At 44.7% G+C, this 17320-nt stretch overlaps 3 protein-coding genes across 5 annotated transcripts; 2 read left to right on the top strand and 1 right to left on the bottom strand.

Annotated features, from left to right (window-relative positions):
* Nucleotides 1-65: 65 nt before the first annotated feature.
* On the top strand, nt 66-5413 carry LOC100842882 (putative RNA-binding protein Luc7-like 2). Its single transcript, XM_003575274.4, has 13 exons — nt 66-360; nt 448-500; nt 1886-2054; nt 2156-2219; nt 2769-2848; nt 2953-3103; nt 3201-3262; nt 3410-3469; nt 3694-3752; nt 4056-4137; nt 4318-4367; nt 4466-4714; nt 5066-5413. Exons 1-13 carry the CDS (start codon nt 214-216, stop codon nt 5091-5093), a joined length of 1254 nt encoding a protein of 417 aa, XP_003575322.1. The 5' UTR covers nt 66-213; the 3' UTR covers nt 5094-5413.
* Nucleotides 5414-10649: 5236 nt separating this feature from the next.
* LOC100842264 (chitinase 6) lies at nt 10650-11770 on the bottom strand. Its single transcript, XM_003575272.4, has 2 exons — nt 11285-11770; nt 10650-11194 (listed from the first exon to the last, which is right to left on the bottom strand). Exons 1-2 carry the CDS (start codon nt 11682-11684, stop codon nt 10782-10784), a joined length of 813 nt encoding a protein of 270 aa, XP_003575320.1. The 5' UTR covers nt 11685-11770; the 3' UTR covers nt 10650-10781.
* A 1158-nt stretch (nt 11771-12928) lies between these two features.
* On the top strand, nt 12929-17256 carry LOC100842576. 3 transcript variants are annotated; one of them, XM_003575273.4, is made up of 4 exons: nt 12929-13088; nt 14949-15239; nt 15835-16071; nt 16656-17256. In XM_003575273.4, the coding sequence occupies exons 2-4, from the start codon at nt 14991-14993 to the stop codon at nt 16929-16931; spliced, it is 762 nt and encodes a 253-aa protein (XP_003575321.1). In that variant the 5' UTR covers nt 12929-13088; nt 14949-14990; the 3' UTR covers nt 16932-17256. The 3 variants fall into 3 exon arrangements, with proteins under 3 accessions (XP_003575321.1, XP_010235667.1, XP_010235666.1); XM_010237365.3 differs by having other exon boundaries at nt 12934-13088; nt 14923-15239; XM_010237364.3 differs by having other exon boundaries at nt 12934-13088; nt 14918-15239.
* Nucleotides 17257-17320: the final 64 nt, after the last annotated feature.

Raw genomic sequence — 17320 nt, 5'->3', positions numbered from 1 at the left:
TCCAGGGCGCAGCCCTGGGCCTTGGGCCGTGGGTCTCTCGGGCCGATGTACGGTGCGGAAAGCACGAACCGTTATTTACGTTTTCCATAGGCATCCAGGACCTTCCGGAGTCGAGGTTCCAGTTTCCCCCTTCTCCAACTCCGCCTCACCACCACCAACGCAGCCTACTCCCCCGTCCCCGAACCAAAACCCTAGCCGCGTAGCCCTCTCGCCATGGATGCCATACGGAAGCAGCTTGACCAGCTCATGGGCGCCAACCGCAATGGCGATGCCCGGGAGGTCACCCGCAAGTACTACGATCGCGACGTGTGCCGCCTCTTCCTCGCCGGGCTCTGCCCCCACGACCTCTTCCAGCTCACTGTGCGTTTCCTCTTATACGACCACGCTGTTCTTTGAATTCCGATCGGGATTAATTGCGGCTCTGCTCACCTTTTTTTGTTGTTGCAGAAGATGGACATGGGGCCGTGCCCTAAGCTGCATTCGTTGCAGCTGCGTAAGGAGTATCCTACCGCTCGAGATTCCTCCTCATTTTTGTGCGTATTTGAGTTAGAGTTGGTATATGACCAGATCTGTGTAGGATGTCCATATTGGTTCATTTAATTCTCCTCTATAATAGTTCAGTTTGAACGAGAGGTGAGAACAAAACCTTTTTCTGCATTTTTAATGTCTGGACTGTTTAGCCTTGTGGTTTAATCCCTCCATTGGGGTTATAAGGCCTGCATCGAATTTTGGGCCAAACGTTGACCAAAAATTATGTTAGTACTTCAGTACTATGAGTTTATTGTGGCACAAAAGTATTATTGGATTAGCATTGAAAATAATTTCTAATGGTTAACTTCTATATACATATACACATATTATTTGTATAATTATTGGTCAAACTTTGGCGTAAAATTCCGTTCAGGCCTTATAAATTCGAATGAGGGGAGTATTGGGCTTGAATGATTGAGCATGGAGTCATGGATCATGGATTAATGGAGTGTGAATGATTGATACTTGAGAACATTTGTTCATCGAGATTGGGACGTACATATCGGTCCAGGTGAAGTTTTGATATTCATTCAGATTTTTGATGGACTGCTAGAATACTGTGCATAAAGTTTGAGGTGTAACAATGTGGCTTGAAGGAGTTTCATTCTATAATACTCCCTTTTCACAAAGGTTGGCGTATTTTGTTTCGTTAAGACAAGGCTTTGACCAAGAATTACACTATTAATATGTAACCTATATGATACAAAATCATGATTATTAGAAAGAACTTTTAAAAATGAATCTATTGATATAAAGTTCATGCATGTAAAAACACATATTAATAGAGTTATCATTGGTCAAAGCCTTGTCTTAATGAAACAAAATACGCCAACCTTTGTGAAATGGAGGGAGTTTTGAAATGAGTGTCATGTTGATTGATGATGTGAATAGATCGTAGGGTTGTATTGGACTTTTGGTACATGTCCAGAGGCAAAAGTTTGAAGCATTAGGTTTGCAATATAGAGGTTTCCCCCCTAAATCCAACTATGATATTTGAGTATGCTTTAATCATGTTTGTGCTATAATCTTTCATAATCTGCCAAATGTTCACGCCTTCTCTTATTAGGACATGTTTTGTGTCTTGGTTGATCGATGACGTTTACATGATCTATGTCTGTTTTACTTTTAAATTCTCCACTCACTCATCATTGCATCCTAGAGTTGAACAGGGAATTTCGCAAAGAATCGGTTATAGACTAATAGTTGTTCTGTTGTACACAGTTTTATTGCATTGGTAGGACTTGAGCGTGTAGAGACTTTCTTTCTTTTCAAACCATGCATTTCTCTGTTGTACTAGTATGTTTGCAGTTGTGTGCAAAGGCTCTATTCTGTTTCTTCCTGAACTAAGTGATAGATATGAGGAAGCCAAAGCCACAGGTATGGACAACTATGACCGTGAATTGGAAGAAACTATAGAAAGACTGATAGTTGAGTGCGAGAGGAAGATTCAAAGAGCCCTTAAGCGTTTGGAGGAGGAAGACGCTAAGGCAGCTATTGCAATTTCTGTTACTGAGGTTACACAGGTACCTCCTGCAATTACTCTTTTGGTCCCGCTAATTGACAACTTATGTTTGATTATTTCATTATGGGGATAAACTAAATGTTGAAATACTTCTGAATTCAGAGTAAAGAAATAACCGAGTTCTCCAAACAAATTAAGGAGAAGATGAAGGAGATAGACACTTTTGGTAAGTAATTATGTGGCTGTGTTCTTCTCTAAAACTTCCATCATGGCCGTATGCCATTTTTTGCCTTCTTATGTATTTTTCTATATGTACTTTATGCATTTGAAATGGAGAAGTTTCATTGTCATGTCTTGACATATTTTTATATATAGACATTATAGTTGTCACACATTTGTATGCTTGCATGCAAGGTTCTAAAACCTTGTAATTTGTATTTATAGGTCACAACCAAACTGTCCATGAATGCTTTGCCCTTTCCCGTAACATATTGAGTGATTTATTGTGATGGTCTGTGCTGGGCAGTAATGGACTGACCAAACATTTCCTTGTTGAATGATTGGCTCTATTACTCCCAGTTTGTTTTCAGCCACAGCTATTTTGTTTGTTAAATATTTCTCTCTTTGTTACCTTTTTATTTCTGCCCACCAATACTGGGGTTAGTTTCTTACTTTCCTCCCTAGTCTCACTATTTTAATTGTTCTTGTCAAAACTATAAATTTGCATGTGCTAAATTGTTTTTGCATTCAATTATCGTGCTTGGTGCTCGTCTAGATCTTGAGGGAAACACCGAGGGCAAAATTCGGGCTACTGAAGAGGTTGACAAGCTCAAGGAACAAAGGGCTGAAGAGCAGGTATTGCTTGTTTTCCTATAAAATTTTACTGCACTTGAATTGCATGGAATTGTTTTATATAGTTGGATTTATTCTCATCATGCTGCTTTGATAAATAAATAAAGGCAAAGCTGCTGCTTGAAGCTTTTAATAAGGACCGTGTTTCGTTAGTGAGTTCTCTCCAAACTGCTACGCAATCAGCTGCACCTGCTGCTGCTCCAGATGCACGCACACAAGAAATGATTAATGAAAAGCTAAAAAAGGCAGAAGAACTGGGTGAGTATTTTTACCATGCTTCCTATAGCCTCATTTGCTTAACTACTGTAGCTTTTAGTTGGCCATTATTTCTCTCTTATACATTAATTTTGAACAGGTGAGAATGGGATGATTGATGAGGCCCAAAAATTGTTGGATGAAGCAGAAGCTCTGAAAAAGGTCGATCTCTATCTGTAGAATTTTAATTTGTTGGAGCAATGCCTAGCAAGTGTAGTAGGCTAGCTCATCTGCTTAAGTTGCACCAAAAGTACTACTGTTTCATCTCTTTCAGTCTTTCTTATGTGTTGTCTTCTGATCTCTAACCAGCTGGGTGCTCGGCCACAGATTGTTCCAGACACTGCAAAAATGTCAACTCATGTTCAAATTGTAAGTAGCTGAATTTTCCTGGTACAAACCACAATAAAAATCTAATACTTTTTTCAAGAGGGATTGTGTCCACATGGACATGGTGACCTATTTATTTGATTCCATATGATAGGACTCAATCTACTCAGGAACTTTATTTCAAACCCGGAGTTATAACACTAACACTATGTGCTTAGTTGTTATCCTTTCATGTTGATTTTATCCATTTATGATCTTTTGTTCAGACGGATCAAAAGTTGCGCCTGTGTGACATATGTGGAGCATTCTTGAGCGTGTATGACAGGTAAACACATCTTCTTTGGCTTAACCATGAATTTGCACCATGGGACCACGAGTATAGTTTTGGGGTTTCAAGTGCTTCAGCTTTTGACAGACGCCTGTCCCTCCTTCTTCACCAGCAGGCTTTTGGGTCCACTTTTACGAGGATTACTTTTGCTGCTAAAGAATGTGCGTGTTTATTTTATACATGCTTTTATCCTTGCGGATTACAGATGTCTTCTTTAATGCTATAGTAACTTACAAGCTTCTAGAAAAAGAAACATTTTTTGTAGCTTTGATCTTAGCTAACTTTTTCCCTTCCAAACAGTGACCGACGTTTAGCAGATCACTTTGGAGGGAAACTTCACATGGGTTATATGCTAATACGTGAGAAGCTGTCAGTACTGCAGGTTAGTTTTCAGACTAATCTTTTGAGTGAAGCATAGTCCTGTAGAGTTACATGTTAGTACCAGACCTTTGCTAACATGGCTGGACTATTGGATTTCTTTGTTGCTACTTGGATTATTCTTTGCTTCTTCATTTGGAATTAAGATGAGGTGTTTGCTTCTGCCCGTTTTTTATGCGTACAGGAAGAAAAAAACAAAAGGCGCAAGGTTGACCGATCTGAATATGATAGAAGGTACTTTTATATTTTGTAACTTTAAAGCCTTTGAACAGTGTAACATATTTTATTAATCATGGTTAAATGTCTCCGAAAACTATGTCATACAAAACTAGGTCCAGGGAAAGGAGCACAGAACGTGATAGAGCATCAAGCAGGGACCGTAATAGAGGAGACCGAAGCAGCAGCCGTGGCAGGGACAGAGATTATGAGCGAAAAAGTAGCCACGATCGCTACCATGACAGAGAAAGTAGTTATGGCAGGGAAAAGGATAAAGAATCAGGGAGATCTCGCAGCTATGATTCTCGGAGTCACCGAAGATCACGTTCCCCAAGGGATAGTTCTAGGGACTATGATCAATACAGGTATGCTTGCATCTATTCTAGTTGTCACATAATAAAGTTGGAAAGATGCATTACTCATTTCTCTGTTGATGTATCGTAGTATTATTAAACAAAAAAAAGTCAATTGAAGAGATCAGGTACAAACTTAAAATTTCTCACAAAAATATAGGTTCTGCTTACTAGTTTGTGCAAACTTGTACATTATCAAATGAATTTAGCACTGTGATGATCTGTGAATTTTTTTGTATGCAATATTTCAATTAAATAATAGCCTGCAATGTTGTATGATCTGTAGCTAGTGTAAATGTGTAATGGACAGCGCTGCTTGTGTTCTGATGAAATGCATCTGACTTGATTTTGGTATCTCTGCAGGCGTCATGATCGTCGAGATCGGCACTAGATGCAGGCGTGTTTCGTTCGGTTTTTGAGGCTTTTTCGGTGTGATTAATTCAGTTTTGAAGGGCTCTCCCGGTGTGCTTCATTCGGATTTTGGAAGGTTCTGCCAGTGTGCTGCGGTGTGCATCATCCTTGGTGTATCTGCCCAGACCCATAGTGAAACCAGGCAATTAGGAGTGACTAGCTTATATATCTGTCCACTCCTGTAACAACTAATATGTGTTTGCCGGTGTCAATCTTATCGTGTATGCAGAAACATAAACCCGTGTGTTATGTACACTCTAATTTACGGCACAACTTACCAAAACATATTTGTTGATCTCATGAACAGTATGTTAGGTCGACTCCCTTGCGAAAAGAAGTACGTTTGCAGTTAAGCTTAAATTTCAACGCATATCTGGGTTGGTCTGTTTGTTATTTGCAAGTAAACATAACCAACAACGAGACTGTCCGAGGTGTGACCCTGCCATTGAGGGCATCTCCGATAGTTTGTGTGGTAGCTTGTAGGTTAAAATGTTCATGTTATTGCAAACAACACATTCTACATTGTCATTGGGGTTTCCTTTGATCCCAGTCAGTCAGTGCAGGCATTTAGGCGATGTTTGTGTCTTCATGCCGACAGATTGTACAAGTAGCATGTTGGGGAAGAATGTTTGTCCCAGCAAATGGGTATAAGGCAACTTGTGTCCCTTGTTTGGTGACCTATCAAGTGAGAACCTCTCTTCAGTAGTCATCAAATCTCAAATAAACGGATTGGATAAAAGGTGAAACCTCTGGTCACTTAAATGCATTTTACGGAGAAAGAAAGCATCATGAGACCTAGGGTTTTCATAAAATACCTTTAAGTGATTAGATATTCCACCTTTCATGTGATCTGCTTATTTAAGGTCTAGTAGCTAGGATTGAACATTTTCAAGTTTTCACTAATAGAGGTTTCCCGTGATACATTCCCCCCCCCCCCCCCCTCCCCCATTGTTTTGGTGTTCCTTATTTTAGGAGTAGTCACATGTTGTGTAAGGTTAATTTTCATGTTTTACCGTAAAAATGAGGCGGTTTTATTAATGAATAATTGAATAGTCAAAGCTACAACATTTTCTTGAAGAAAAAAAAAACTTGTGGAAGCCCCAACTCCGTAGGTATAGTAAATACCTAAATGCTAAAAATGCAGTCGCACTTTTTATATGGATCGAGAGCAGAGCAGGACAAAACTCGCGAAGAGATATTACCTTTTCTTTTAGAAAAAAGACCATCATTGCTAGCTTTATTAAAGATTAAACAAGAACACGTCACGCACACATCTATCGTAACACTTTGAGCACGCACCTAAACACGTTTTGTTGCTGCCCTTATGCTGTCTCGTGATGAGATCTACAAAACTAGATTTTGACAAAACAAAAGTCCAAACGGAGAATTTGTTGTTAACAATGCTAGTTCGTGCTATTATGTTGTAACTGGGGGTGTAGCAATACACGACTTTTCAGAAGTGGTATATATACAAATTAAGAGTGTTGGCAGGAAAGCATATGTGACAGTATATACAATATTTTATTTATGTAACTTGGCCATGGTGATAGGCAATTTGTCACCACCACAAAAGTGCAAGCAGATTTAGCTTTCATGTTAGCAACGTTGATTCTGGTTGCAGACAACATTGTTTTGCTGATAACACTCCACCATGTTGACTTAGTAGATTCTACTCTATATAACATTCTTAAAGGAAATACCCGATTCCCGCAGCACCAATCTTCAAGCAAAATTTAGAGGTAAATGCACAGTTAGTCTATTTAAATTGGCGCGTATGTGCAGATTAGTCACCATACTAGCAAAATGCTAAATTCGAGTGTTACAACTTGGCACGTATGAGCGCTCGAGGTCAAAACACGAATTCGTATGTTTCGACACTGACGTGCACAAAAACGATTTGACTTATTTACAAAGAACCCCCTGAATTAATAAGGGAGGAGGTAAGCTGAAAAATCATGTCGAATAAAAAAAAGAGGTTTCCTTTCTTTCCTCCTCCAAATCCCTAGCCTGAGGCGTCCCAGGCTCGTCAAGGCCGCGCCGCGCTGCCTGCAGTTCACTACTTCACCGCCGGTGAGGCCTCTGCCCCCACGTCCGACCTCGTCGCCTACCTCCTGGCGCTCCTCCCGCGCCTCCTGAAGCTCCTCCGTGGCATCGCGTTGACCGGCATCTCGTCACTGCAGTGGTCTTGCGCGGAACAGAGATGCAGGGGAGGCTCTAAAGGAGGGGATCTCGAGCGGCCCACAGCCTCTCGAGCACGCAGTGCGTCCAGTAGATACGCGGTGGTGAAGGCTTGCATGGGCGTGGAGTTGTGGGCGGCTTCATGCCGGAATTGGAGAAGGGAGCAGCTATGGTGAGGAGAGACAGAAGGGAGAGAGAGCTTCGGGGCAGAGGAAGGGGAGAAAAAGAGATGGGGGAAGATGGGGTGCTTGGGGGAGGAGAAGGCCAGGGGGAAGGGATAAAAAAGGAGGTGGCAGCAATGGGATGGGAGGAGCAGTGTCGGCTGTCTAGCCATGGACGGGATGGAGGCATGTCAGGGCGACATGGGGATGACGTTGTGCACAATGGGTAAGACGGCAGGTCGGGCCCGCTTGGCAGAGAAAGAAACGCCGGCTACCTGCTCTGGAACCTCAAGACGAAAGTAGCTGCAGCACGCCTTCTAGGAGATGCTAACGGTCGGGTTCCGATGGCTTGGTGGCTACAGCACCGACGAGCCCGCCTCGTGTTTGAGGATATGGTGAAACGGATGTGTTCCATGTTAAGACCAAAAAAGGATGGCCTATTTGCAAACATTACATGGCCGCATGTCCACGTGGTCGTCCACATCAGCATCCAAACCTACGGATTCATATTCTTGACCTCGTACGCTTGTACATGCCAAGTTGTAATACTAGAATTTAACAATTTGCAAGTATAATGACTAATATGCACAGAAGCGCCGAGTTAGCGGTGCATTTATCTCCAAAATTTAACGGGCGTCCAGCAAATTAGAATTTTCGAGCGAGAAAGCTAGCCAGGACGTTTTGGCCGGGCATGCTTCCCTTCTTCCCGCTCGATCGCCAGCATGTGCACGGGCGCGGGCAGGGTCAACCGCGAGCTGTCCGTCGCTGCAGAGCCACGCATGAGTACAAGGTTCCTACAAAACAAAAACATAACAAGGTTAGTTAAATTAATTCCGGTATATCACCATGCATGCATGTCGCGGCACGACATGCGTGATTTGCGACGACCCCCTCGTGCTCGGCGCCGGCCTGCCAGAAAGTCGCCTCAAAGTCCCAAATGTTTGTTCGTAGGCTGAATTCGCCGCGATCAGGGGGCCGTGAACAACGCCGGCGATGCGGTCCCAACGTTGCATACTGTATCAGTACTCCTAGCCTACTCCTTGGAGCTCGGTGCCGTAGCTCACATGCATGTGGTTATCTAGTAGTAGGAGCACACTACTACTCCAGTGGAGGAGTATCTTCTGCTCGTGCTGAGCTCGGGCTTCGTTTGCCGGAAGACTGGGTACTGTCTGACAGTTTTTTTCGGTAACATGCATGGTAGACTGCAGGTAGTGTGTTGACCATTGAATATGTCATGTCACCATGTGCTATGTGAGTCCGTGACCGGCCAATGCATGTCCAATACGTACACACAGCACACTTAGCGCTTATGCAAACGTCCAAGCGTGAAAACAGACAAGTGTACGTGGCCTACATGTTACTGGCCTCCTGGTTAATTTTGTCTCTGCAATTAAGGGGCGTGGAAAGCCGCGTCGATCAAAAGAAAACCGTTGTGTAGCGACAAACGCGTAGTACAACCTAGATCTCTTTGTTTAGGCCTAGGAAACAGTCAAGCTATGCAGCGCGTTTGGTTTATATACATGGCGACCACGCCTGACTGTAAGCCTGTAGTAACCACCACTCCGGCCAGTTTAGCGCACTGATCTCCTGAGCTGCCTGTGCACGTAGTAGCGTTAGATAGGAACTAGTTACACTACCCAATCTTACCCATTTCAACGAGTTGATCTTTCACCTATGACGTCCACGCGTGCAGCGACGTCGAGTCTGGCGTCCATGTCCATCTCCCAGCTGCTCGTCGTCACGACGCTGATCCTGATTTGCGCTGCCCGGCCTGTCGCCGTCTACGCGACGAGACAGTTCCCGGCCGGCGGTGCAGGCGGCGGCGGTCGGGTCCAGATCAGCCAACAAGACGCCACGGCGGCGTACGCGACTCTGCACGAGAGAGCGGGGGCGGGGGCGGCGACGACGGTCATGGCGTGGACGGCGCAGCTCCCGGCCGGACCGAGCCCCAAGGGCCCTGGTCACTAGCTAGCTACTACATGGAGGCGGTGCAGCAGCCAGCAGCAGTACGTACGTATGTGTACTGACACTGCTGTCTGCCCTGACCACATTAATTAGGATTAAGGCCGGCCGGCCAGGAGAGCTCCCTTTGCACGACGGTGTTTTTTTCCTTGATTCGTGCATTTGGAAGTAGCTCGGTCGATCGGTCTCCTTTTGTTCCTGTCTTCATTTATTTTTTCTATGTTTTGTGGGCAGTATGGGCACATTGTAAGAGCTGAGAAAACATTAGTGGCTCCGGTTACCGGCCGGTTTGATAACGATCTGCAACTGCCACGCAAACAGATGCATCCATCTTTTCATACTCCATGTTTGTATAATTTTTCTAGTAAGTGCTTAAGTAAGTCATCCGGGCCTCGCCGTTGTGCTCTGCGGTCCGCCACGCATGGTGAAAAAAGGTTGAGTTTGGATGGTGACCGAACCCAACCGTAAATGCCAATTGTTCGGTTATATGACCAGAATTTGAATTTTTGTTTCGATTAGTAGCCAAAAATTGCTAGTGAAAAAAAATCTTGACGTGCCCTTGTGCATTGTTAGCTCCACCCCTACGTGTATTAGGATGAAACTCTAAAATGCACCACCGCTCGCTGGCTGGTGTTTTCTGCGGCTTTTGTCGTATGCATCGTCTAATTTTCTCTAGGCTTGTCGCGATCAATAAGGGAGAGGCTTCCTTTGAACGAGGGAAGGTAACTTAGGGCAGGGCTCGTTTCTTTTGTGTAGTCTTCCAGTGGATCCTGTAGAGCTTTCTTTCTTAAACTTATGGGCCTTAAGAGTTAGATACCAAAGCCCCTAAAATGGGCCGATCTAACCTCAAGTTTACCATTTGCCCAAAACGAGACAGCAACGAGGCCAGGCTCGCTATCAGGAGTTTTGGAATCTGGACAATCAATTTCCGACAGCCCTCTTTCTGTTGTCTTCCCGCTCTCTTTCCTCTCATCCATTCCACCCGATGTAGCGCCGTCGACGCAGCAACTCAATCAGAGACGTGCAAGGACAAGGAAAAAAACAACGTCGTCCTCTTGTAAATGAAGCATTTCTGCACTGCTTCATGGAAAAAGCAAATGCCCACCATGCTGGAAAAAGACTTCCTCTGCACCTACTACAGAAATCTTCCGAATTTTCTACTCGCCACACAACAACTCTTAACCATGTACGTCGTCGCTACTTCTTTTCATCCAAAGGCAATAGGAAAATTCAGATGAAGCAAAGAAGTACTAGTATCAATATCTGTAGACTGTACTCAATTTTATTTCCAACAAATATTTGCCCGAACCACAAATATGCCACAAATCAAACGCCCACATGATCGACGTGTTGAACAATCAGCCGAGCTAGCAGGTGAGGTTGCTCCCGGGGTCGACGCCGAACTGCTGGCAGAACTGCTCGTAATAGGCGACGCGGTTGTTCACGGCGTTGGGGTTCTTGCCGTTGCACTCGAGCGCGCCGTTGATGGCCCGGATGGTGGCCCCGAAGCCCTGCCCGGAGACGATGGCCTCGTGCACGCTGTTCATCCAGAACCAGAGCGCGGCCTGGAACGCCAGCACGGGGCTCCGCGCCACGGCGTCCGGGTCGTTGAGCCCGTCGAAGCCCAGGCTCTGCCCCGCCGCCCCGTAGTTGTAGTTCCACGAGATCTGCAGCGGCCCGCGCCCGTAGTACCCTTTCCCCGCCGCGCACGGGTACTGCGTGCTCGTCGGGTCGCAGTAGTTCTTGCTCGGCCCGTTGATCTCGTTGATGTAGCAGAACTCTGCAAAATTAGCTCCATCGTCAGGACCATAATTAACCATAAGCTTGGGATGGAACTCATAACTGATGGAAGGAGGAACTAACGACTTACTAATGGTCTCGTGGTTGACGTGGGCGAACAAGGCGGCGATCTCGCGCTTGGAGTCGTCGAGGGAGCCGGTGCGGCCGAAGGCGGGGTAGCCGGCGGCGGCGCTGAGGAAGGCGTCGCGGGTGTAGAAGCCCTTGGCTTCGCAGCTGTCGGCGGCCTGGGCGACGAGCGCGCCGAAGAAGGCCGGGGTGACGATGCCGGCCACGGAGGCGTCGTTGGTGACGGGCACTTCGCAGGAGCCCGACCGGCACCCCGTGCCGCAGTACTCCTTGGTGGTTCCGCAGTAACCCCACCGGCTGCAGCACTCGCCCGACGCGCACCCGCAGTTCTGCGCGGCCGCCATGGTCGCCGCCGAGCCCAGCAGGAGCAGCGCGGCGCCGAGAGCCATCAGCGAGGGCGCCATGATGGTCCGGACGTCGATGGCCACTCGAGTGGTGTTCGAGCTCGTTGGGTTCGTTGAACCGTGATGTCGAGTTTCCGATGGTTCGGGGAAGCCGGCTTATATAGTGATTTGCAAGGGATGCGTATGTGGAGAGTGGGCAATCTTGGCTAATCGTTGACTTGACTTTTCTACGACTCTGTTCGCGCTCGTTCAACACGACGGCTTGGTCAAACACAACATCGATTTTTTTTTCTCGTGGAGTCAGCGTGTGGACGTTGTGAATCGGGATGTGAACAGCGTCTACAAAAGCTGCGTACGCAGCCTGCGTTTCGCTTTCATTGTTTGATGATTTCTTCGTGGTTTGAACTGAGAAAGCGAGCGCCAGGCACCCCGCCCCCGACCGGAGAATCTAGAGAACAGATGCTTTCTGCGTCGGACTGGCCAAAAAACAAAACAAGGGCGCTGCGTTTAGCCGTGGAGGGCAGGGCGTCACGACTGGAAATGGGACAACGCGGCCGGTTGCTTTCCCCGTTGCTCAGAGGCAAAATCGCCACAGATCAAATCGAACGTCGTCCTTCTCCACATAATTTTTTGAATCGCCGGGGCGAACTGTCGGGGATTTTTTTTTAATGCGACGACCACTACGTACGGAGTGGAGCATTATATCACTTCGCTAGATAAAGTATGCCTTCATCGGAGAAAAATTATCTGGTATATATGGCTGATCTTCAGCCCATCACTGGCCGGGTTGCCTTGTTTGACAAAAGGGGTCCAAATAATAATCAAAACGGAAGAAAAGAAGTGCAACCGTTGAATTTCTTTTCATTTGCCCTTACCTCACACAGTCACACGGCGGTGGCAACGTGGACTCGGCAGTCGGCCAGTCTGACCCTCGCGAGGGAAGTCGGGCAGTCGGCTGCTTCGCTCCGTTCCATTTAAGCAGTTACCTCCATCTCTCTCCTTAATTTTCAGCACATAGAAGATCTATGCAAGGAAATCCCGATGCTTTGATCGTCACTTTTCCGAATTGTGTTCCATGTGGAAGCGGGCCTCGTTTAGCAATTTTTTTTTTGAGCGCAGGGCCTCGTTTAGCAGATCCCATCTGAAGGAACATGTCGTTAGGTGCAAGTGGGCCTTTTTCGTCGGCATCCGTTTCTTCGTGGGCTAAACAACGAACAAAGCAGCCTGCGCGTCTCGCTGCCCGGGGCCGGCCCACCAACTCCTGTGCGCGGCGCTGGGAAAGAAATCGCTCGAGCGTCAAACAGGGACTACCGAGTACGACTACCCCAATCCAAATCGCCCGTCCCCTTCCTCCTCCCTTCTTCCCCTTCCCATCCTCTCCTCCCCTCCACCCTCCTGCGCGGAAACCCCGCCTCGCCTCCACCCACCGCCGCGGGCCAGCTTTCCGCCGCCGTGGTGCTCGAGGTAATCGTCCGTAACGCCCTCCCTTCCATGCTTTCCTCTCGCGTATTCATGTGATCTGAGACCCTCAGGCTCGGCGTTCGCATGCTCTCCGGTGTTCGCGTCCGTTTGGTTTGTCGGTGTCACGTCTGTATTCGTGGTGGCAACGGTGGTACGCCTTTTTCTGTCGGTCTAGGATTCGCTAGGTTGCTTTGCCTTGCGCCGTGGGTTAGCCCCTCGGAATTGCCGCGGAGAAGGAAAGGCGTGGTGGCCTTCTACTATTATCTGTGAAACCCTTCATGATCTTATCATTTAGAAACATGTCTCGTGCGGCCAATTCCGACGTCTGTTTCAGCCAGGTTTCGTTTCCTTGTGTGATTTGTGATGGCATTTTTTTAGATGGTAACAGCAGTGTCCTGTAGCTTCAATCGTTCCGCTTCATCATTTCTGTTTATGAATTTTAGTTACTTCCATCTACCTGTTTGTTTCCATAAGTTGGTATGAGAATGATCAATGCAGTGCAATACTGTCTAGCTCCGTATTGATTATTGATTGATACTCATCATAGGCAGTAAGGGAAACCTGATTTTGGAAATCATGTTGGATGTTCTCCTAGTTTGGTGTATGGATGAAGGCATATGCAATAAGACAGGCATACCAATCTAATTGTTTTTCCTTTTGAAGTTAGAACCGTAGATGTGTTGTAGTTCTTTTGGCTTTATGATTTAGATGGAGCATATAACCGGCGCATATACTCATATGCATAACATTTTGCATGATCTCAATTTAGTTCTGATGTTTCCTTGAGGTAGTTACCGTATGTGAGCATTTTTCACTTAAGTGTGCACATGAAAGAGACACAGTTGCTTTAGTTCATCATCTGGAGATGAGAAAGTGTCTTACTCGAGATAATGTGATGAAAGTCCTCAAAATAGATTAAAAATGTCGGTGTATTATCACTTGTATTTCCTTTCTCAATAATAGCAACCGTACATGTGTGTTTGGCTATGTCTTCACATGTATTTCTTTCCTTCAATATCATTGATGTAGAAGAAAACTGTAAGAAGCATGCAATTTTCCATGTCTATAAAGGCTATTACTCCACTGTTTCAAAATATCTGTCTGCGCGGTGCGCGTGTATCTACGAGCCCAAAAAGGCCAAGCGATATTTCGTGGATTTTTTTACTCTGCTTTCATATGCAGGACGTACTACCAATCTATCTAGCGATAACAAGTGTATTATGATTTCATCAAATATTACTTCAATTGTTTTGCATCCTAGATATCCAGCTGGCAGGAAGATATTGCGTAACGTAGGTACTACCTATTAAATCAAGCATATTAAAAGCTCAAAATGGAATCCCACGTTATCAATTGTCGTAGACTTTCATGTTAAGTTAGAAAATGTTGTGTTTGAAATTTTTATGTAACATGCACATCTTGAGAGCAATGAATATGATTTTTTATTACAGAAATATCAATAAAAATACATATATGCAAGAATGAAAAACACAACTTTTCTCATGTATACGAAAAATGAAAGTTACGAATAATTAAATAGGAGATAATAAGTACAGTTAACACTCTAATTTATAAGACTGATTAAGAGACGTATACATTTGGCTTAGCCATTGGATGAATAATTATGAAATTGGATTTACTATTTCGGACCGCTCGGCTCAGATCAAAAGTATCACAAGCAACCGCGTGCTTCTTATATTGGTATAGATATACATGCTTCACAGGCATAATTGAACATGGTGGAATCCAACATGGATGTTTTATGAGTATTGATACTATTTGCATAGTTGCTTCAGCTTCTGATGGATAAACTTTTCTTTACATAATTGAAGAAAAGACTTCATGCTGGCTGTAACTCTGCAGACTTTTCTCTGCTGAATTTGACGGTTCAAGCAACATAAAAGCATGAGCTACTTCCAAGCTACAACTTGCAAGCCCCATACTGGGCTCATTCTGGACAGACCCATAACGGGTCTTGGGAAGACCTGCAGACTACTACCTCATGCTCAGTATTCCCTACAGTCACGTTCTCTTGGATTTCACAAGCTTGAAAAGAAAATCTACCCACGACTTGTCCTTGTTGCTGCTAGCCACAAAAGGCTCACTCCTGTATGCGCCTCAAGCGGAAAAGGGAACCCTGAGACTGACAATGATGTAAGTATATGACATGTCCTTTCTATTTTTTAATATGCGTGATAGGAGTTTATCTGAACCCTGAGACTGACAATGATGCAAGTGTATGACATGTCTGAACCAATACAATAATCGTTATATTTCATGCATGTTATTGTTCATTTGAGAATTGAGATTAGCTCAAAACGAATTATTTAGCTCCTGTAATCTATGGGGTCATTATCATCTTGGTCGAAAGTTGTTTCCTTGTTTCTAGTATTATCTAGTAATGGTATTGATGGTAGAACTCACGATCTCTTGAGAGGCTATGTGTCTCATTTTTCTGTGATCTCTTTAGATAATCTGATGATTGTTTACCCTTGCACAATATCGGAGCATATGTTGGATCATCCAATTTATTGGGAGATACTTTTTTCTTTTGGTACTCATATTCAAACGATGTACTGGGATAGTAATTAGGGGCATGGTCTGGTTTGGTCAACAAAGTGAACTTAGAGGTATGGGACAAAAATAAGTTTGTACATTCTCAATTTATGCATCAAATGGTTACAACATTTGGTTGCTATTTAGGAATGCAGTAGAACAGTCGTCTTAACTTGTTTGAGCCTTGTTGCAGCCCTTTATGGATCATTTGAAGAAGGCCATGGCTGATGCGAAAAAGCCACGGACCGTACAAGACATGCTGAAAGAGCAATTCACTAAGCTGAGAGAACAAGCATCAGGTGGAGGTGGAGGGAATGGAAACAGTCGTGGAGGCAATGGCGGTTCTGGTGGTCCAGAAGATGAATCGTTTAAGGAATCATTGGATGAAATTGTCCAAGTTATTTTAGCAACTGTGGCTTTTATACTTGTGGTAACTATGACTGCTTTCCTGTCGTGTTTACTTTTGCTTTCAGAACGCTCTCTCTTTAATATACCACTCTGTGCAGGGCACTCTGCTTCAGAATTTCTTATAATGGCCGTTATCAGCAAATAGTTAGGTTATTTCTTCAAAAACTTTGACAGCTGATCTTTAAAAATATTTATATTAGACACTTGTAAGTCATATGTGCAAGTAATCTTGATAATTACTTTCAAGATATATAATTTTGTTGGGTTTTGTATATATATTGCAACATAAATTAGTGACTGGAGTTGCATCTTGGAGACCATGTCGATGTCCAAAATGACCTTTTGCGGACTGAGGGGATGGAACTTAATTACAGCGTTGGACCATTAGTACCCAAATAATTTTGAGTATGTTTACTGGTAGTAGCTTGCCTGGTTTGGATTGTATTGAAAGATCATGTCTTAGTAGGGTATAGCATGAACTTGTAGATATTAAAAGCTGCATCGTCTGCAGGGTTTTGTGGCAATACCAAGTAATTTTTATGCTTGTATAAGATCAAGCATTCCCGCCTTAGATCTGAATCACTTGTATTTTGTCTCATGGTGCAGTACATCCATATTATCAGAGGCGAGGAGCTCTACCGTCTTGCCAGGGACTACACCAGATATCTTGTTACTGGTAAGCGAACTGCCCGACTGAAGCGATCCATGCAACAATGGCGCAGTTTCTCAGAGAGATTCATGCAAAAGGAAAGCTCTGAAGAAGAGCGGTACGAAAGACCAGCTACTTCTGAACCCAGGTGGTGGCAACAGCCTCAAAGGTTTGTTCATCTTATGGAGGAGCTTTGCAGAGGCAATTGGCGCCCCCACGCGCAGAAGTCTTAGTTCAAGCACTCCACCATCCTTTTTGACACTTGGAGAAAATGCTGTGGTGAGATGGATACTGATTGCACGGCTGATGCAAAGAGTTGCATGGATGAAGTTTCCTGCCGAGGCAAATGTGTTCTTTGTTCTTAGCCACGTATTTTGTCTCTGGTTTGCTGTTAAGCATTTGAAAAGCGAGCAAGTTATTGGCAATTTTGTAGTTGATGAGACAAATTATTTAAGATGGTTAGCCTGTCAATCAGATGTATGTGATAACTGGTCTCTTGTTTGCAATATTTAAACCGCGAAAGCCATATGAAAAAACCGTTGGTTAACCTGGGGATCATTATACGGTCTTGTCTGTTCATTGAGCCAACGATCTACCGGCGGAAGGGCGACGGGCTGAGGTG

The sequence above is a fragment of the Brachypodium distachyon genome, chromosome 3 (genome assembly GCF_000005505.3).
Source record: "Brachypodium distachyon strain Bd21 chromosome 3, Brachypodium_distachyon_v3.0, whole genome shotgun sequence".
Lineage (NCBI taxonomy): Eukaryota > Viridiplantae > Streptophyta > Magnoliopsida > Poales > Poaceae > Brachypodium > Brachypodium distachyon.
Note: the sequence above shows the minus strand (reverse complement) of the source record. Positions and strands in the feature narration are given on the sequence as shown.

Coding starts and splice junctions, on each gene's coding strand:
- LOC100842882 (XM_003575274.4), top strand. CDS start 214: ATGGATGCCATACGGAAGCAGCTTGACCAGCTCATGGGCGCCAACCGC. Junction 2,849..2,952: donor AACAAAGGGCTGAAGAGCAG/GTATTGCTTGTT, acceptor AAATAAATAAAG/GCAAAGCTGCTGCTTGAAGC. Junction 4,138..4,317: donor AGAAGCTGTCAGTACTGCAG/GTTAGTTTTCAG, acceptor TTATGCGTACAG/GAAGAAAAAAACAAAAGGCG.
- LOC100842264 (XM_003575272.4), bottom strand. CDS start 11,684: ATGGCGCCCTCGCTGATGGCTCTCGGCGCCGCGCTGCTCCTGCTGGGC. Junction 11,195..11,284: donor CGTCAACCACGAGACCATTA/GTAAGTCGTTAG, acceptor CTAATTTTGCAG/AGTTCTGCTACATCAACGAG.
- LOC100842576 (XM_003575273.4), top strand. CDS start 14,991: ATGAGCTACTTCCAAGCTACAACTTGCAAGCCCCATACTGGGCTCATT. Junction 15,240..15,834: donor ACCCTGAGACTGACAATGAT/GTAAGTATATGA, acceptor GCCTTGTTGCAG/CCCTTTATGGATCATTTGAA. Junction 16,072..16,655: donor CTGTGGCTTTTATACTTGTG/GTAACTATGACT, acceptor CTCATGGTGCAG/TACATCCATATTATCAGAGG.